Source organism: Notolabrus celidotus, chromosome 3 (genome assembly GCF_009762535.1).
Source record: "Notolabrus celidotus isolate fNotCel1 chromosome 3, fNotCel1.pri, whole genome shotgun sequence".
In the NCBI taxonomy this organism is placed as follows: domain Eukaryota; kingdom Metazoa; phylum Chordata; class Actinopteri; order Labriformes; family Labridae; genus Notolabrus; species Notolabrus celidotus.
Genome location: NC_048274.1, coordinates 23,571,871 through 23,592,706, shown reverse-complemented (window position 1 = coordinate 23,592,706; position 20,836 = coordinate 23,571,871). Strand labels below are relative to the sequence as shown.

Below are 20,836 nucleotides of genomic sequence, written 5' to 3'. Positions count from 1 at the left end.
CGCTCCCGTCCGCTCCCGTTAACTTTTTATCCTGTACCAACCTAATCACATGATTAAAAGCAAATTTGACTCCCATCCTGCGGGAATTCCATTACCCGTGGGATTCTCGAAAAAAATATCAGGATGTAAGGGCTCAAAACTGTAACCTGCATGACGCCATGTAGCTCACTTTAGCGGAATTAGGAATTCTTTTTGCACAATTTTTACTTTCCTCAAATTCAAGGCGCTTAAGGGACAGACTGACTGACTGACATGTGATCCAGGCTCTTACTGTACAGACTGAGCCTAACTGTACATTATGTGTGTATCCTTTGTTGAAATATTCCTTTATTATTTCCATCGGCTCTTCCTTTCCTTCCAACTCAGTTTAAAATGTGTGAAGGGACTCAGCTGAGCAGTAGTTATAGAAACAGGAAATGATGTTGAGCTGCCGGATTCTGTCCAATCAGAAACAAGAAGTGTTGTCCCTCCCCTTTCCGTTTTGTGAAATGTTGTTTTCTGTAATTTTGTTGTGTTCTGTGAAATGGCGTGTTTTCTGTAATGTCGTCCTGTATTGTGAAATTTTATTTTGTGAAATGTTGTTTTCTTTAATGTCGTCATGTTTTGTGAACTGCTGTTGTGATTTACCTTTCAGGGCCAATGTAGGAAAATGTAGGTAAAGTTGAAGGTAGGCTGTCTGGTGAATTAAAATCCCTGTTTAAACTAGGAAGTTAGTCACTCTCGGACAACACTCTTTATCTCTCCAGCAGTTTCAAGCAGTTCATCAGACATCCCTAGACCTTACCATGGTTTAATATCTTGAATATGTTACCTTAATCCAAACACTAACAGTCAGTCTCCGCAAATAAATCACTCATTGGCTTAGATTGTGTCATAGTTGGTCATAACCAGTTTATTTGAACAAACCCAAGAATCAAATCATTATCAGGGAAAAACAGTGTGAATAATTCAATGCAAATAAATTAATGTGAATGACATGACAACACAGTACGTTTGGTCAGCACTGACAGAAGCAGCTTAGCTTGCTCAGTCATAGAAGATTAAAATATAAACAGTCTCATCTTAATTTTACAGTGTGTGTAGTTTCTCAGGGATGATTTAAGCACTTTTTTAATAATCCTTATTATTGTACTGTTATAAAACCCAGTGAATTGGATCCTCTGTTTACATTGCACAGCAGAATATGCTCCAGGGCAAAATAAACAGAAGCGTAGCTCCCTGTGTGTCTTCTGGAGTTATGCAAAGGTTAATGAATGATGGTCAGTTGTCAGTGATAATCTACCACAATATGAAATATTTTCACAAACTGACCCTGGGCTAACTTCTGTATGAAGTATAATCACAATTTTAGAACAAGCAGGTTGAAAGGTGACAAATAATGACCTGAAATGGGATAACTTATGGTTAATGATAATTTTACCCTTTTTTCAAAGTGGACAACAGCCAATGGATCTTGATTGCGAGGCATCTACCTGTCAGGCTGATTTGCTCAGTGAACATTCATCACCAACAATACATTTTGTTTGTCTAGTTAAATATTGAAAAAACCTTAAAAGACACCACAGTAGTTGACCTTTCTTGTTGGAGGAAGGCGTCTCTGTACATGTTCTGTCTGTGTGGTATGAAGTGACTTCATCTGTTCATGATGTGAGAGATCATGGTAACAAAGGTTAAATTGATGCAAGTGCCACATTTTTATGTTATATGTTTATACGTGTGAGTTTTAATGTCCAGGTTTAGGTGGCTGTTGAGGCAGCATAGAGTCACTCCCACTAAGATTTCACCTTCTTCTCCATGCTGAAACAAAAAATCAGAAGAACAGTCAGAGTCCAGACAAGTTTGTTTGATTCCATCAATTTATTCGACCAAATAATACCATATATTTTAAACAAGATATAATTATCATTAATCTTATTGTCATATCAAGCACTTTGATAACGTCTCTCCTCTGTTAAGTCATTCATATAGTGTTCAACCGTTTCAACAGTGGATAGTGTAGATTACACCAAAAGAATCCTTATGAAAAAACCTGTTTAGAGCACACAAACTTCATGATAAAGGAAAAATAAAAAACAAGGCTTTCTCCTTGATCACACTAAGAATTTATTAGCCTTGTAGAGAAGCTCAAATGCAATTATTACTAATGACACAGTGTGATTGAAAACTATACACCAAGTTGCAAAAGCTACCATTATTTCGTACATAGTCTTATATAGTCTGTTTCTGATATACAATAGTTTTCAAAAGCAAAATGAAAATTAAGAATCAAGTATTGCTTACTTGTATTTGATTAGGCGACTTCCCTGGATCAGCTGTGCTGACTCATTGGTCAAGTGGCATGCAAACAGAAGCCAGTTGCGTGGCTGCACTTTGTAGGCGAACCTCATGAAGAGCAGTGAGTAGCAGCTCAGAGCTGAGAGGAGGGAGAACACACAGGTCAACAACAACTTCTCATTGAACTGTCCTCTTAAAAACTACTGGACTGCCTCATATTTCTACTGACGCTTAGACAGATTATATACATTTACTCTGGACTAATTGCTGACATAAAAACATTTGAAAGTTATTTAAAACGCAAACCACAATGTAACGATTCAGATTATAAACCTGAAGACTAAAACACAAATGTTATACCTTCTCTCCAAAGCTACACAGAACAGACTGAATAGTCAGAAAACACTCTCCTGCCAGGTTGTTGGTGCCTTTCAGACATTCCTGATGTCAAGGCCATCTCTTTCAAACTTAAACTAAGCAAAGGGAAAGTCAGAGGAAATATCCAAAGCCACAAACAAGAGTTGCAGCTTTAGTTTACCTAAAGTAATCTCTTCTTATGTCTTAAAAATGAACCTTGAGACAATCGTCAAAACTGCAACCTCTTTCCTAACTACGTTAACTAGGACAGTGTGTGCGTGTGTGTATCTGCAGTTTTCACTTCATATGTCAGTTTGTCTTACCAAAGGTCATCCTGCCACTGATAATCTCAGGGCTCTTCTTCATATCTGTGATGGCAGCTATGGGAAGGCCCCAGTTTGCCACAGGACCCCAGAAATGCTGCACAGGAACAGACAAAGTGACTAAATACAGTTTGGACCATAGACTTAAAGAATAGTTGAACATAATAACTTCTATGTAAATACTTTACAGTCAAGACTATATTGTGATGACTTTATAAAACTACTGTTGACAAAAAAATTAAGGAAAATAATAACAGTGCATTTTTAATTGGTCAGGCAGTCAGAGATTAATGTGTCTGAGTTTATTGTAAGGTCGACAGATATATCAGCAGGCAATCAGAAATGTGATGAAACACAGATAGACACAAATACAAGAAGATGGGCAAAAAGAAAAGAGAACTTACCGTGCTTTTCCATGATTGTTTGTTTTTCAGGGCCACATAAAAGAGAAAAGAGAGTAAAAAAATACAGATAAGTAACACTGACATGAGCTTGTACCCATAAGATCTACTGCCAGCTTGAAAAAGAAGACCACTAGTCTGTATTAGGCGACTCATCATGTTAGAACATGTAAAACCTAAAGAACCTTGGGCATGCATGCAGTCAAATCGTCAGCAAATGGCATTTTAATATATGGCCACAAAAACTCACTGTACTTTCTGTCAACTGTCATATCACTTATAAGAAGAGCTGATAAATCGGATTAATCTTTGTCTTTGTGTCTGTGTCACAAATGTATACAAAGGTGGCCTCTTGCCTCACAGTGTAATAACTTGGCCTTTACTCTAAATTACAAGTAAGCCGCTTGTCTAACAACTTAGTAAAGTACTACATGGTAGACCTGAAAGTACTTGGTCTAGAATTACAAATGTATTCAACTATTACTGGAAAGACGGTTTCTAATTTCAACGCAAAAGCTCCTTCGTGTTGGTTAGATGAGACTATGACATTGGATTGTTGAAAACTACACAGTGAGGATACCGTGTATTATTTGAGCAAGTAGCACTGAGTCAAGCTGTGGAAATGTCTTCATCTACTTTGAGAGGATATTTTTTCTCTCCCAGTAAAATTTGAGAGAAGGCTGATTCATGTTTTCTGGCAGAGGCATATGAGATTAGATTTTGATGGTCTGCAAATAATTTGTACAATGTATTCAATTTAAAACAGTGCAGAGACGACCCATCACATTTTGAATCTGAATACTTGAGTAGTAAATATATGCTCATTTTAAATCTAATTTCAAGCAACATGTTTCAAAATAGTTGGTACTGGGACAATGACACACTGAAAAAGTGGTGCAAAACCCACCCCCCTCAAAATTTGTCATTCCCTTTGGAAACCATGGACGCTGTGTCCTCCACTCTAAAGAGGAGAGGGACAACCTGGCATATTTAAAGTCAGCTACCATGATGATATAGGGATGAAAGGTCCCCATGTCATTGATAGCTTACACATCTAGGAAGGCACCATTAATTCGTTATAATACATACAGGTTTTGGAACAATATAAATTACACTTTTCAGGGAAGACCTTGCATATTTTAGCAAGACAGTGCCAAACCACATTCTGGACATGTTACAACAGCAGGGCTTTGTAGTCAAAGAGTACGGGTGCTAAACTGCCCTGTCTGCAGTCCCGACCTATCACCCATTTAAAACATTTGCCACATCATGCCTTAAATAGAGATATCTTAAATTGTTGGGCGGCTTAAATCCTATATCAGGCAAGGAAAGAACAACATTTCACTTTCAAAACTTCAGAAACTAGTCTCCACGGTTCCCAAAAGTTTACAGAGTGTTGTGTCTTTGCAGTTTCTGGTTTCAAATAGGGTTTCGATGATTTGCTAACCCTCACATTTTATTTAAACATCCACATTTTAGGCAATGTCCCAACTTTTTGTGATTAGGGTTGTGTTTGTGCGAGTAGTCCAGACAGCAATCAGTCCAAATATAAGGCTCAATAACTGCTATACTGAAATGATGAGTTTCCGTTTATCGTGATCAACTAAAACGGAATCCTTTATTTTGAAATCCAAAAGTATTAGTGACTTGCAAAGTAGGTTTAAGTAGCCAATTAACCAAGACTTTTATTACTACACTTCATATTGATCCAGTGTGCATGCCATTCAGTACAGTTATTAAAGGGGACATATCACGCTTTTTTCATCAATATATATTGGTCTAAGAGGTCCCAAAAACATGTATTTAAAGTTTATGCTCAAAAAACCACTTTGAAATCAGATTTTGGCATGCCTGAAAAGTCCTTTTCTTCATTCCTCATCAGAACACTCTGTTTTCCCTCTGACCACGCCCCCTCCGGAAGTGGATGTGCCTCGGCTCTCCAGCACGTTGATCTAATGTTTACATGTTGGCTGAATATACACGGCTGCTCAGAGATCGCGTTACTTCAACCCTCTGAATCTGATCCTGACGGAGAGGCGCCTGTAGCAGGACCTTTCTGAAGGATTGGTCATAGATTTAGTGTTTCTTGTTGTTTTATTTATCAGTATGTAGACGTGTGTCTTGGTACACAGCTACGAACATGTAGCTATGCTAACTAGCGCTAGCACTTATCCATGATAAATAAAAATCATCCACTAGATCTTCAAATCTGCAGACGTGGGGAGTAAAACCGACCTCTGCCAGAAAGGCAGCAGGACCTTTTATGAAGGATTGGTCACAGATTTAGTGTTTCTTGTTGTTTTATTTGTCAGTATGTCGACGTGTGTGTTGGTACACAGCTACAGCTACAGCTACAGCTACAGCTACAGCTACAGCTACAGCTACAGCTACAGCTACAGCTACAGCTACGAACATATAGCTATGTAGCTATGCTAACTAGCGCTAGCACTTATCCATGACAAATAAAAATCATCCACTAGATCTTCAAATCTGCAGACGTGGGGAGTAAAACCGACCTTTGTGTTTATTAAGACAGCCTACAACTAGCATGCCTCCCTCCTAAGCTCCTTGTTAGCACACATTTGTGCAGGTAATGAAAAACGGGGGAGGGATTCAGTATTATTTTATACAGTCTATGGGCTGAACAAGCTCCGAGCTCTGACTCCGTGACAGACCGGATATTGTTGTTACGTAACAAAAACACGGAAGTCTGAAACGGCTCGTTTCACACACATTTACAGAAAGGTGTAGAAATCAAAACAGGGGCAGAATGGATTTTTTTCATTCTCGGGGGGTTTGTAGACATGCCAGGGACACATATTTCAGGTAAAGAACCATTAAAAAGTCAATTTTGCATGATATGTCACCTTTAAAGGTGACATATCATGCAAAATTGACTTTTTAATGACTTTTTAATTAAAAAGTCAATTTTGCATGATATGTCACCTGACATATCATGCAAAATTGACTTTTTAATGGTTCTTTACCTGAAATATGTGTCCCTGGCATGTCTACAAACCCCCCGAGAATGAAAAAAATCCATTCTGCCCCTGTTTTGATTTCTACACCTTTCTGTAAATGTGTGTGAAACGAGCCGTTTCAGACTTCCGTGTTTTTGTTACGTAACAACAATATCCGGTCTGTCACGGAGTCAGAGCTCGGAGCTTGTTCAGCCCATAGACTGTATAAAATAATACTGAATCCCTCCCCCGTTTTTCATTACCTGCACAAATATGTGCCAACAAGGAGCTTAGGAGGGAGGCATGCTAGTTGTAGGCTTTCTTAATAAACGCAAAGGTCGGTTTTACTCCCCGCGTCTGCAGATTTGAAGATATAGTGGATGATTTTTATTTGTCATGGATAAGTGCTAGCGCTAATTAGCATAGCCACATAGCTATATGTTCATAGCTGTAGCTGTAGCTGTGTACCAAGACACACGTCGACATACTGACAAATAAAACAACAAGAAACACTAAATCTGTGACCAATCCTTCATAAAAGGTCCTGCTGCCTTTCTGGCAGAGGTCGGTTTTACTCCCCACGTCTGCAGATTTGAAGATCTAGTGGATGATTTATCATGGATAAGTGCTAGCGCTAGTTAGCATAGCCACATAGCTACATGTTCGTAGCTGTGTACCAAGACACACGTCTACATACTGATAAATAAAACAACAAGAAACACTAAATCTATGACCAATCGTTCAGAAAGGTCCTGCTACAGGCGCCTCTCCGTCAGGATCAGATTCAGAGGGTTGAAGTAACGCGATCTCTGAGCAGCCGTGTATATTCAGCCAACATGTAAACATTAGATCAACGTGCTGGAGAGCCGAGGCACATCCACTTCCGGAGGGGGCGTGGTCAGAGGGAAAACAGAGTGTTCTGATGAGGAATGAAGAAGAGGACTTTTCAGGCATGCCAAAATCTGATTTCAAAGTGTTTTTTTGAGCATAAACTTTAAATACATGTTTTTGGGACCTCTTAGACCAATATATATTGATGAAAAAAGCGTGATATGTCCCCTTTAAGTTCAAAGTGTTTCAGTAAAATCTGTCCCATGCTATTAGAGGATTATCTGCAGATCACCACAGCTCCACGAAGCTGTTTCTTCATATTTACCTTAAACATTTGATTAAATGTGCATTGCTGACACCGAAAGAAAAGGTCAGCATTAACAGCATACAGACCAAAAGTTAAAAAAAAAAACACCTTTAATTATTATAGATGTCTTCACATCTTAAGGATAATTTTAACGTTGTCACAACGTTAAAGTAAAATAAATGCAGTGTATTGTGCAACCTATCAGAGTCTCACTGAAGTGAAGACCCACTTTTTTGGTCTAACGCATGGTGATCTTGGAGCTACAGCAATGTCAGAACATAATCCAGTTCAGGAAGAGGTATAAAGAAGTAATTTTCATGAGGTACAAGGAGGAAGACAAGTGTTGAGAATCATGAGGGGTTTTGATTTTGATTGTAGGTGTAAGTATGAAGATAGGAGATGAAGATATGTTTTGTGGGAATGCACTAGCATAATGCAAGAAAATAGTGCATAAAGGGGTAGGATTAGATAAGTTTTAACTTCTTCCTATTCCTTTTCACACATGTAAAGCAAAATGTTTCAGTGCTTGCTAATGGAACTGATTGATTTGTTTTTTTTTGTATAACTACTTATTTTCTACTTGTATGTTTGTATAACTTTTTTTTCTTTTTCCCTCTTATGTTTTTTTTTTTCTTTACTATTTTACTTTTACATGTTCGAAATAAAGACATCAAATCAAATCAAATCAAAATCTTGGGTCTGCCAAACTCTTCTATATTTATATTTAATTTTTGGAACTAGTTTAATCAAGTTTCATAGTTTTTCCTCCGTTTATTTACAACCTTTTTCATAAACTGGATATACAAGTTACCTGATCGCTATCACTTTAAGCACAATCGTCCTTGAAAACTTTCCAGTGATTATGAATAGCACTAATAACAGTCAATATAACGCATATTGTTAAAAATGCACGTATTAGTGTATTAGATGACGAATAGACACATTTGAGTGGTCAATGTTACATGAGCTAACGTCACCTACATGCAACCTTATCTCTATACAGCGAACTACTTTAGCATGCATGCTAATAAAACATATTGCTCCTTACTTACCTTGTCAAGTAATCCCTGAACTCTTTGCTCTTCAGGTGGTCAATAGCTTTCCGTGCAATCGTCCCTGCCATGGTTTCAAGCTACTGTATAATCTGTTTGAAGAAGAATGGCTCTCTGTCTGTGCTGAAGGGCGACTGATTCTCAGCTCAGAGGACGACTGATCACATTTCCGACCACAACACTAGCGCTTCACGACACTGTCGTAAAATCAGCGTGGCGTCAGACAGCCGTCTGCCCGGGTTATTGATAAGAAGACTGGAGGATAAAAAGATGTAAAAAAAAAAAAAAAAAAATGAAAACATGGAAGAACATATATGGAATTATTTAATTAACAAAAAAGTGTTGAACAAAGCAGAATATCTTCTATATTTCTGTAAAGTAGTCCCCTTTTTCCTTCATGACAGCTATTCTCTCAGTCTGCTTCATGAAGTGGTCTCCTGGAATGGTTTCTAATTAACATGAGCCTTGTCAAGAGTTCATTTGTAGAAGGACTTGCCTTCTTAATGTGTTAGAGACCATCAGTTGTGTTGTTCAGAGGTAGGGTTAGTACACAATGGATAGCCCTATTTGACTACTGTTGTAATCCATATTATGGCAAAACCAGTTTATTTCATAGTTTTGATGTCTTCAGTATTAATCTACAATGTTCTAAATAATTAAAATAAATAAAAAAAACATCGAATGAGAGAGAAAAAAAAGAAGACTGGAGGAAGTTGAAATAAATAAGATAAGGTAAAAAAATATTATAGGAAGTATTAACTTTATCTAACCAATCTCTATTTTTAAGTTGCTTTAACATGATCATTGAACAAAATCTACTACAGGCCCTAATTCAACCTAAAACTTTTTTTTTCAAATGAGAAGACAATCATCATTTTGTAGTGGCTGTGCTGTAATGGATACCTAAGTAGTGAGGTTTGAATTAAAACGTGTGTTCTTAATAATATGTTGGCTACAAAGTTTATCATATATTTATGAAACATGGTTGAAATTCACAGATTAAAATGTATCTAAAGCTTTACATATATGTATTTATATATATTTTTTTAATTTATTTATAATATTTCGATTTTACAAAGTCAAATATGTTGAAAACACTAGACTTGCTTTTATTGATTTTATGGTTTATTGCTTTGATCCTTGTTTTATTACTACTGCTAGTTAATGATATGTTCTTAACTGCTGCCTAGTGCCTACTGCTTTTTAAATTGTTTGTAAAGTGCTTTGTAATTTGTTTTGAAAAGTGCTATATAAATAAACGTCTTATTATTATTGTTATTATTATTATACTAGGGATAGCAGAATTATTAATTATTAGTCAAATAATGAAAACGACTTTGTTGTAAGAATGAGACCTTTCCTTTTATGCTGTGATGCAGAGTCTACAGTCATCTCTTGTCGTCTGATACTGATGATATTGTCTGTTTCCCTGTGGTGCATACATAGACTGTATAAATAAGGTTTCCCCATGTGGTGCATACATACTGTATAAAATAGGGTGCAGATCTATCACTTCTATGTCTGTGTTTGGCTCGTGAACGTGTTTCCTCGCGCATGACTGCGCGTTCCTTTCCATCCGCGTGCCCGTGGGTAAGCCTGAGTGTCTTCGCCGAAGGGATCCAACAGGGAAGAGAAATGCCATCAAAAATCATCTTTGATACAGAAGAACAAGCTATGGATGAAGACATGGACACTGTTGTGGAGGCTAAACCCATTAAGGTGAGCAGAATGAGTGATGTCCTCGCGAACAGGCGAAATTAACTGTTGAAGCTCGTGCGGCTGCTCCTTGTTTGACAACATGTGGCTGAACCATGGGCTGGACGCGCGAGCGCTAAACCTCGGCTGCCGTGCTAACTGTGCGTTTTTCTGCTGCGACTATGGGAGTGATTGTTTAACATAATGTGTTCAAAATTGGTCGGTAGTGATGAATACATTCAGATAAGCTGTTGGGGTAATATGAGCACACATTGTTCACGTAGCCACCTAGCCTAGCTAAAGATCACATGGGCTGCCCATGTGTTAGTGAGCTGATCTGTACATCACTCGGATCTACACGTGGAGGCCTTTAAAAGAACTGCATGCAGCTGGAAGCATGTACGTATCTGCGCTGTGGGCGAGTCTTGATGACGTGTTCTGCAGCTGGGCCTTATTTATACAGCCTGTGAGCTGGGCTCGTCATCTGGAAGTCTTACTTATGCCTAGCCTTTATTGGATGATAGTTTCTTGTAAACATTCTTAAAAATCAAACAAGAAAATAAGTCAAGTTGTGACTTTGAAGTGCCATTTTCAAGTTTGAGAATCGTCTTTGATGTTTAATTTGGGAGATTTGGTCAATTCTCTAGACACTGTATTGTCAAAATGGAATATGAATATCTATCATAAGTTACTAAAGCCAGAATAAGTTGCAGTTAAAAAGTTTGACTGTTTATAAAATAAATTGTAGATAATTTGTATTTGTAGGTAGACACAATTTATATGCCACAAATGAACCCAAGTGTTAGTACGATTAGTATATTTATAGCTTTACAAACAAGTGAAATTTTATTTGACTTGTGGCACCAATTTTAAACTTTAAACAAACCCAAACTATGTTTAATGTTTGAAGAATATTAACAAAAACAAAATACCTCTTCAGGTAGATAGATGTTTATTAAATGCAGAAAAAACTAGTTCATAAAAAAATATCATTCGTTATCAAATAGAATAATTAAACTGAAAAATGCAGTTTTAAATTATGATAAACAAATGTAGTTAAGTATTTTTTATCCTCTTCAGCTTACCAAAGCATACCACATTAATATAAGTACATATTTCTCAGTTAAACAGTGATATGATAAGATGGAAAACTCTGAATTACTAAAGTGGTCAATATTTTTCTTGTCTTTATATTTGAAGTGACAGTATTTGTTTTTAACTGAAACCTCTTTTCTCTTTATTGTTTTCCTTAAAAATAAAAACAAGATCAAAGAGGGCAAGAAGCTGAAGAAGAAGAAGCAGTTAGAGGAGCAGGTTGAGCTGGCGGACCCAGACTGTGAACCTCCAGCACCAAAGAAAAAAAAGAAAAAAGACAAGCTGGCTGTGGACCAAATAAATGAAACAAATGCAGAAGAGGTCACAGACATGAATGGAAACATTAATGGAGTTGAAACACCAAAGAAGAAGAAGATAAAGAAGAGCACTGATGGAGACACAGAGGTGAGTGCTGTTTTGTCACTTTGAGTTCATGTAGGACAGAAGTCAATCTCTACTGGTAAATATTTTTACTGAAGATAAGAACTGTGCTTGAAGCAAATTAATATTTTCTTGCAATGCCATGGTACACAAGAATATTCAATACTATCTCCACACCTGTGTTTGGGTTCAGAAAAAAAAGAAGAAGCAAAAGAAAGAAATTGCAGAGGAAGCAACCAACGGACATTCCACCCCAAACACCCCCCCTGAGACGCCATCCCCATCCAGTGAAGACTCGGCCAGTGACAGTGAAAAAGAACCGGTATGACCTGCACACACTGAAAGAGAAGTTGCATGTTCTTGTTATACTTACTGTACTAAGTATCAACTTTCTTCTTTGTGACAATTTGAATTAATACTCACATTTTACTGAAGCTGGCACCCAATGTTTGATGTAAAATCAATTTTATCACAGATGAAGTTCTCTGGTTTGGTGTACTTAATGTGCTGTTTGACCCTTAGGTCACACTGGTCTAGTAACCTGTTTTATGGAGAAAAAAAAAACAGAGACACAACAGTGTGGTTAGAATATCTGCACAAGGAAAGACTGTGCAGCTTCATGGGCAGCATTTTGGAATACATTTTCAATGAAATCGCTTAACAGCTAAAAGATCACTACAAAATAACTAATTTCAAAACTCAAGGTTAGAGCATGCATTTCAAAGTTTTACAGATTAAGTTATCTGTAGTGAGGGATAACACTTAGATATATACTCACCCTGTGCCTTTGTTTAGGAGCTGACACCAGAGCAGAAGGAAGGGGCCTTCTCCAACTTCAGGATCTCACAATTCACCATCGATAAACTCAAAGGTAATACTGTCTTTGCATTTTGTTCTTGTCCAGAATTAAACCTTTCTTTCACCCTGCACAAAAGACCCTGAACATTTACGCTTGAAATCTGTTGACTAGATCTGCATTCATTTGTGTTGGATCAAATTCTTCTGAAAAGAAAGTCTACTTTGGAGTGTTAACAGTGCTTAGGAGCTGCTGTGGGGTGTTCTAAATAATAAATGAATATTGATATTGACCGTGTCTGCTCACTTTCTCCTCCACCTCACTCTCTGCCACCTCTTCAGGTCGGGGAGTCTCTTACCTGTTTGACATTCAGGTGAAGACATTCAATCCTGTATATGACGGTGAAGATGTCATTGCCCAAGCCCGAACAGGGACAGGAAAGACTTTCTCCTTCGCCATTCCCTTGGTGGAAAAGCTTCAGAGGGAAGCAGTGGCACCTGTCAGAGGTCGTGCACCCAAGGTACACACATTCACGCTTCTACACCCAGCACTGAAAACTAGCACCAGTCCCAGTATTAGGAGCAGAGTATGTTTGTGTATGACTGAGGGTTTTTTTTTTCTTCCTGTGTGAAGGTCCTGGTGTTGACTCCAACCAGAGAGTTAGCCATCCAGGTCGCCAAAGACTTCAAAGACATCTGTAAGAAACTGGCTCTGACCTGTTTCTATGGAGGCAGCTCTTACAACCCGCAGCGTAAGTCTAATGCAAAAACACTAACATCACCATATCACAGAACAAAATCTAAAGTAGTTCTCATCATTCATTAAGTCTATGTATTGAAGTCAGACCTTTTCAATACCAGTCTGTCATTCTGTCTGCTGTTTAACTTCATACATCCAAATGAATGAGAATATCTCTCTCCGCTCATTTTCAGTTGATGCTATCCGTAATGGTATAGACATCTTGGTGGGAACCCCTGGTCGCATCAAAGACCACCTCCAGAACAATAAACTGGACCTCTCTAAACTGAAACACGTCGTTCTGGATGAAGTGGATCAGATGTTGGACATGGGATTTGCAGAACAGGTTGAAGAGATTTTGGCTTCATCATACAGCAAAGGTAAATCAATGTGGGTGTGTTCAAGAACTTTAAAGTAATCAGTATTGGACTGGGTGTCTGAAAGATATTTGTGTAATTTTAATTGTATTTAAGGTGAAATGTGTGGATTTTGGATATATTAAAGTCGATAAACTGAATGGTATATCTTGGGAAAAGCACAATTCAAAACACTTTTTAAAAAAATAGTTTTTCACTGTTTCTCATATATAAATTTTATATATATATATATATATATATATATATATATATATATATATATAGATAGAGAGAGAGAGAGAGAGATATTAATGAGAGGATGAGATATGCTCAGGTTATCCGCTCTCTTTAAAATATTCAGTAGAAAGGTGAACACTGTATGAATCCTGACAAACAAGCTGAGTTTCTAGACTCATCCTAGCTTGCAGACATCCTGTGCCTGCTGATCAGCATAGAGGAAAAACTGGAGATCTTATTTTAGGGTATTTAGAGAGTTTTCTGAGCAGATCCGAGTGTTTTGGAGTGGGGAATACGCGTGCTGATAATTTGCCTTTGGCTGAAAACCTCCGGATTGATGACATAGTCTTACCATAAACAAGCTGCACTTTGAGAAACAAGCTAACCTTGTGTTCATAAACAAGCGCCCTCTGGGTTCACCTGTAAGCATCAAAGAGACACTCATATTTAACAAGATTTTTAAAATCAGCTTTCATCATCTTTATTTGAGAATTAATACTTACCTAAACTTCCAGCATTATCAAACTGTTTTGTCAATATTATTTGTAAAAGAATAACAGTTCTCACATTGTTTGCAGTGTTGCCCAGCCCTCATGGAGTATATAGTACATTTGTTAATGTGTGTGCTCCTCTCCAGACTCAGACTGCAACCCTCAGACTCTTCTGTTTTCGGCCACCTGCCCCCCCTGGGTCTATGAGGTGGCTAAGAGATACATGAGACCAGAGTGCAAACACGTTGACCTGATTGGCAAGAAAACACAGAAAGCTGCAACAACAGTGGAAGTAAGTCTGTGTGTTTGTGACTGAGAGAATGAATAACTCTGCAAAGAATGGATGAGATGAAGGGTGTGTGATGGTCCGATTTAACAACAGTTTAGCAACCATAGTTCTTCTGGCTTATGCTTAAGTTGCTTGTAAACAGGGACATTTACAGTCAGTTGGATTGTACATCTGTTCTCATATAGCTGCATCAGGCACGCCATTTGTTCAAGCTCCGTTTATCTTTTTGTCTCACCGCTTGTCTTCTCTCCAGCACTTAGCCATAGCGTGCCACTGGTCTCAGCGTGCAGCCGTGATAGGTGACGTGATCCAGGTTTACAGCGGCAGCCACGGCAGAACAATCGTGTTCTGTGAGACAAAGAAAGAGGCCAACGAACTGTCCATGAACACATCCATCAAACAGGTAAACATTTCCACTTTCCAGTTCCAACTCGAACAACTTTTGGGTAAATAATGAACTGGCATTTGTTAAATCCTAAAACCTCATATAAAGAAAGATCTTAAAGCTTTTCAGATTTAAGAGATGTGGCTGATATATTTGTTAACCAAGGTTTTTACCTTTCTTTTCGAAACTTGTATAAGAAACATGAAAGAGCAAGCTATTTCTTTAGTGCTTATTTTGTTTGCGTGTTTTCAGAGCTCCCAGTCGCTGCACGGTGACATTCCTCAGAAACAGAGAGAGATAACTCTGAAGGGTTTCAGAAATGGGTCTTTTGAGGTTCTGGTGGCCACCAATGTCGCAGCCCGTGGATTAGACATCCCTGAAGTTGACCTGGTGGTCCAGTGTTCCCCGCCCAAGGTGTGATATGTTGAATATCTTTATCATATTTTTGCACTTAGCACAAGTTTTGTTCTTTACCATGAGAACGACACTTGTAAGATGACATTTAAAAATTAGCATTTGCACTATTCAGATGTATTTGAAAAGGGAAACAGTTGCACCACGTGCATACTGGTTGACAAAGACAATATTGAGTAGTGACTGTTAGTCGAAGATTACCTTTCTAGTTAGCTTTATTGCATACAAAAGGCCACAAAGGCCATGTCACAAAGGCCTGTCTTTTAATCTGAAAAACTGCCTTCTCTGTGTCAGGATGTGGAGTCATACATCCATCGCTCAGGACGTACAGGCCGAGCAGGCAGGACTGGAGTCTGCATCTGTTTCTACCAGAGGAAAGAGGAGGACCAGCTGCGATATGTAGAAACCAAAGCAGTAGGTATCCTTGTATTTGAAGAAGACAAAAGAGAACAACAAGAGCATAACTTTTCCTTCCTTTGATAGCTTTGTCAAAATAAAAAACAGGGGCAGGAGATGTAGATCGTAAAGAGAGAAAGGGTGGAGATGGAGGTGTTTTGTTTGAGAGATCAGAGTTGAGGAAGTTGTGCAGCAGCACATAAAAAAAGAACTGTAGAAGTGACTTTTCCCTGCTGTTTAAAAAGTGTGAAATGTCCTGTATCGAAAGTGGTTATGGCGTCCTCGTCGTCAGATCATTGATAGTACAGGAAGATCAACCTGAGAGCCTTTCCCGTGTTTGAAGGATCACCTGTTCCTCTCAGACCCTGATGCTCTTGCACAGTTTGAACCTCTCGCTCTTGAATCAGCTGTTTTCACTCTTTGGTTTTAGGCAGAGCTATCGCACCTTATCTCTCTTTCTGTCCCTCAGAAAGAAAAAAATAAAGGAAAAATAAAGTGAAATTGTGTTCTGCTGACAAGGACACAGCTTTCAGACATCAAATGAAATCTGTATGACTGTACATATATTTATGTCATGAGTATCAAACTCAATACATCTACTCATTTGGTATCTCTGCAGGGTATCACATTCAGACGAGTTGGTGTTCCCACTGCCAATGACATCATCAAATCATCAAGCAAGGACGCCGTCAGGTAGGTCATTCTAAAGACAAGACAAGTGGAACTGAAAACTACTGTGTTGCTTTTTACTATTTGAATTGTTGGACACATCACCTGGGTAATAATTAAGACTTATATCACTATTAAAGCAACTTGAGGTGAATTTAAAGAACTGTTGTCTGCGTTTCGACTGCGGGACCCCGGGTAGATTATGCAAATCAGGCCAGTGATGTATGGAAAAAAAAAAAGTAAAAGCACTACACCACCAGACCAGTAGAGGGCAGTAAAACAAAGACGCATGCCATTCATCACAGATGACACCATAGAAGCAGACGGTATCACAACAGTTAGCCTGTTAGCATGGAAGAGATTCAGCTCGCGCTGTTTTAGATCATTCTATATTTCATCACAGATGGATTCACTGAATCAACACGTGAGAGGAGATAAGAGCGAGTAGCAAAGATGTTTCAACACGGCTTTAAAATGCTTTTTAACTCAAAAAGTCGTGGCAGAGATTGCCGGTGTTTTGGTTTAGACAGCGACCCTGTTCGACTTTCAGCCGGATGCATCCCTCATAAACTTCTTTAGACGATCATTAAATACTTATCTGATGAGGATACTGAATCTTAAAACTCCCTTTGTGTTTCAACAGCTGTGTAAACTCCACAAACACTTACATTCAGCTGAAGGTCTCCAGTTGAAAGGTCACTTTTAAAACCGTAACATCGGGAGAGACGCATTCGCAGTGGGCTGAGAGAAGACTACTGTTACAAGCTGCTAAATGAAGTGAATCACAGCTTCTTCTTTTGAAAAGTACACACAAATACAATAAAGATAGAACAAAGTAAAGAAAGAGAAATCAAGTTAATCACAAATGTGTGTGATGTTATTGTGGACGACGGGCAGGAAAAAACACTGCGGTTAATCTACCAATCAGACACATTCAGCATTGCAGGCCCTGCCCCCCAAAAGCCCTGGGGCTTTTTGAAAAGTACTACCCCCCTAGCAGGGGCTTTTTAAGGGGGAGATTATCTACCCCTGAACTAAATTTAGACCCTAGTTCCACCGGTCGAAACGCACGTAGTTCCGGGGTAAAGCCCCTAGTTCCGGGGTAAAGCCCCTAGTTCCGGGGTAACGTTCCTCCGGTTGAAATGCCCCTTTAGAAGGCCAACTGAAGAAACTTAATGTCCTTGTGACATACACTAAACTGTGGCCAAAGCAAGCCTGTAACCTACAAACATGGACTTAATCACAATACCAGTCAGAGAAACAAAATGAGTGATGTATTTTTAAGAATTTGTGTCTTCATTGTGTCCAGGTTTCTAGACTCCGTTCCAGTCACAGCCGTTGGGTACTTCAGAGAGTCAGCTGAGAAGCTGATTGAGGAAAGAGGAGCAGTCGATGCCCTGGCTGCTGCCCTGGCGCACATATCTGGAGCCACAAACCTCGAGCAGAGGTCACTGCTCAACTCGGATGCTGTGAGTTTGATTCTGATAGGTCTATATTTTGCTCATACACAGCTTACATCGGCCCTCTGCTGAACATTTAGAAATGTATAAATATCCCAGAGCACACCAAAATCCTTAATCACACAGCTTTGATCAGCACTTCAGACCAAGATGGAGTGTTACACATCACTACGTCATCCAACCTAACCCATTGTTTCTACCTTTGTTTAAAGGGTTACACAACTGTGCAGCTGGTTTGTTCCCAGGAGATGCATAATCTTGGTTATGCGTGGAGGGCCGTCAAAGAACAGCTTGGAGAAGAGTTTGAAAACCACATTAGAGGAATGACCCTCCTCAAAGGCAAAATGGTATGCACACACAAAGTCATATACAAATGAGTTAGATGATGTGACTTTTTCCTGCTTTTTTGTTTTCATATTATTTCATCTATTTGTTGTCCACTGGGGAGCTTTTACGTTCAGCTTATTAGGTTTTACTTTTATTATCTAAAGGTTAAGAAAAAGGTGTTTCTTAATTAGAGTGTTAGACTTACTGAATAGAGTAGCTGATGTGAAATGTGATGTTGATTCTGAATTAAAATCGAGACGGTCTGTGCCATTTCTGTCGAAAAAGCTGCATTTTTGTTTAAATGAGATGTAAGCTTTGACAGCCACACCACAAACAGAACAAAACAAGCTACCAGAACAGAGAACAGAAACAGTAAAATGTCTATTGGCTGTGACCATGCCTGTTGTGGCTCTTCATCTGATGGGTCATCCTCAGGTATTGTCTCGGCTGGAAGAATTCATCATTTCCTGTTTTATTTTTTTGACAGGGAGTTTGCTTTGATGTCCCAGCTGACAAAGTCAAGGAGGTTCAGGTAAGAACAACAATGAAAAACACACATCTGTTCCCCATATGTAGGGACTTGTTTTTAGTTTTCTCAAGATTAAACTGCAAATTGAACCCAAAGTCAAGTAGAAATTTTGTGACAGTTTTCTTCTTCAGGTTGATCAAGTGAGAGTCCTTGTAACACTTTTCTTCAAACTTGACCTATCAACAGGAAAGCTGGAAGGATGGTCGTCGTTGGCAGCTGACCGTAGCTACAGAGCTTCCTGAGCTGGAGGAGAAGCCAGCCAGTAACCGTGGTGACAGAAGCTTTGGTGGAGGTGACAGAAGCTTTGGTGGAGGAAACAGAAGAGGAGGAGGGTTCAGAGGAGGAAGGGGACGAAGTTTTGGCGGACGTGGTAATGGTGGTGGTGGCGGCTACAACAACAACAGAGGAGGAGGACACAAACGCAACTTCAGCCAGGCGTTTGATTATTAACGTTTATTCCAACCTGAGGACTGATAATACTGAAGTGTTTTTATCGGCTGTCAGTGAGAGGGATCGATGCATTGTTATGGGGTAATCTCCATCATGATATAATCTGAATCAAATACCCCAAGATATTAGTACATTTTATACACTCTGGAAATAAAGTTATCACTTAAGCGGATAAATATATTTCCGAGTAGCCATCTGCTGCGGTTTAAAGATCTGGTTTTCTGTGTTAGGATATTAACACAGTACTACTGGCAGTCAGTTTTGTGGTGCCTGATGTATCGATCTTTTGTGTGCACATTGGTGAAAACAAATGACATGACGTCGCCTTGGCTGCTCAGGAACTTAATGCAGCAGATTTTTCTTTAATGGCATGGGATTAAAAACTTTGACTAATCAACATTTTATCAAAGTTCTTAGTTTTATGTCATGACAAGAAATGAAAAATGTATGCGTCATCGAATGAGTTTTAGCTAAGGTGTTCTATTTTATACTGGGTGTTTGGGGAATGGTGGCAGCAATCATACATGTGTGAACCAGAGGTACTGTTCTCTGACGGAACAACTGTCAACATAACTTAACTAAGTAACACTATGCTATGTAGCAGGTGCTGTGTCTCTGCTCTGTTCCCAACAGAGTGAGGTGAAGAGTGATGAAATGGGTGTTGATTTTTAAAGCCATGCCCATCATCTGATTGCTGCCTTACCTTCAACTGAAACATATCTCCCCAAAATATATTGGATGATTGCTTTGCAATTGCCTCTATTTAATATCTGTGTCTACTTGCTTGCATTCATTTGAATGAAATGACTTCTTCATTAAAAAAAAGGTCAACTCAGTTTATGTCTTTTCTTTCCTAGGCAGTGTGAAATAAGCATATATCTACACATATAAGTATTTCTGTCAGACAACTCACGTTTACTTAAGATAAAGTTTATTGTAGCATACAGTATTGTGCTTGGCGTATGGGCTCTGAACCTCATTACTCCTTGTAGATTATTTAAATGCAGACATATAGGAATAATGAGATAGGACTAAACCCCTTAGAGCCTGCAGGTGGATGCCAGAGAGTAGGTGGGTACGAAGTTTGCACGCAGCACTGAGCAGGACAGCAGGAGCAATTGCAAGCAGAGGCAGAGACGGAGAAACTCGCAGCTTAAATAGACTGCCATATGAGAGGATGTTGAGATCAGCTGATGGGGAGGATGATGTGTCAGTATGAATGAGTGCAGCTCGAGTCGTTTGCCTGAACTAGCTTGCAGGCGGTGCTCCATTATTGTTCAAAGTGTGATTTTAAGTGAAAAACTGAAGTGGAGAACTCAATGGTCCACTTTTAGCTTGAGCTGACCTTTGAGAAGAAACAGTTGTGCAAGGTTGCAGGACTGTTGCACTTTTTCACCCATGGAGACCCTGCACATACAAGCTGTGAAAAATGACCTTTCCATACCTTGTGCTGCATTATATAGAAACAAAGCTATTGTGTGCCTTTTTAAAAAGTTTGGTTTTTAGAAGCATTCAATTGTTCATGTTTGTTTCAATCAGTTCACTAATTTATTAGATTGTACAAGTGAATGCTGATAAATGCATAGTTACGATTGTTATACGTAGTTATCACACGGACACCAA

General features: G+C 38.8%; 2 protein-coding genes and 1 non-coding gene across 3 annotated transcripts; 2 read left to right on the top strand and 1 right to left on the bottom strand.

Annotated features, from left to right (window-relative positions):
• Positions 1-861: 861 nt before the first annotated feature.
• On the bottom strand, positions 862-8,721 carry mpc1 (mitochondrial pyruvate carrier 1). The gene is made up of 5 exons (XM_034680896.1): positions 8,506-8,721; positions 3,359-3,362; positions 2,955-3,051; positions 2,281-2,413; positions 862-1,797 (listed from the first exon to the last, which is right to left on the bottom strand). Exons 1-5 carry the CDS (start codon positions 8,574-8,576, stop codon positions 1,773-1,775), a joined length of 330 nt encoding a protein of 109 aa, XP_034536787.1. The 5' UTR covers positions 8,577-8,721; the 3' UTR covers positions 862-1,772.
• Positions 8,722-10,017: 1,296 nt separating this feature from the next.
• Positions 10,018-20,049, top strand: ddx21 (DEAD (Asp-Glu-Ala-Asp) box helicase 21). The gene is made up of 16 exons (XM_034680895.1): positions 10,018-10,224; positions 11,467-11,700; positions 11,870-11,998; positions 12,472-12,547; positions 12,814-12,992; positions 13,106-13,223; positions 13,405-13,590; positions 14,441-14,586; positions 14,837-14,986; positions 15,221-15,382; positions 15,677-15,796; positions 16,398-16,471; positions 17,757-17,916; positions 18,120-18,254; positions 18,722-18,766; positions 18,950-20,049. The coding sequence occupies exons 1-16, from the start codon at positions 10,060-10,062 to the stop codon at positions 19,211-19,213; spliced, it is 2,343 nt and encodes a 780-aa protein (XP_034536786.1). The 5' UTR covers positions 10,018-10,059; the 3' UTR covers positions 19,214-20,049.
• On the top strand, positions 16,033-16,159 carry LOC117811015. Its single transcript, XR_004630907.1, has one exon. It is a non-coding gene; the product is annotated as a small nucleolar RNA SNORA71 (small nucleolar RNA).
• Positions 20,050-20,836: the final 787 nt, after the last annotated feature.

Excerpts from the sequence above, each read along its gene's own strand:
- ddx21 (XM_034680895.1), top strand. The coding sequence starts at position 10,060 with ATGACTGCGCGTTCCTTTCCATCCGCGTGCCCGTGGGTAAGCCTGAGT. Across the intron at positions 11,701-11,869 it reads GCACTGATGGAGACACAGAG|AAAAAAAAGAAGAAGCAAAA; the intron begins GTGAGTGCTGTT and ends GTTTGGGTTCAG. Across the intron at positions 13,591-14,440 it reads GGCTTCATCATACAGCAAAG|ACTCAGACTGCAACCCTCAG; the intron begins GTAAATCAATGT and ends GCTCCTCTCCAG.
- mpc1 (XM_034680896.1), bottom strand. The coding sequence starts at position 8,576 with ATGGCAGGGACGATTGCACGGAAAGCTATTGACCACCTGAAGAGCAAA. Across the intron at positions 2,414-2,954 it reads CAGTGGCAGGATGACCTTTG|CTCTGAGCTGCTACTCACTG; the intron begins GTAAGACAAACT and ends CCCTCCTCTCAG. Across the intron at positions 1,798-2,280 it reads AGTCGCCTAATCAAATACAA|CATGGAGAAGAAGGTGAAAT; the intron begins GTAAGCAATACT and ends TTTTTGTTTCAG.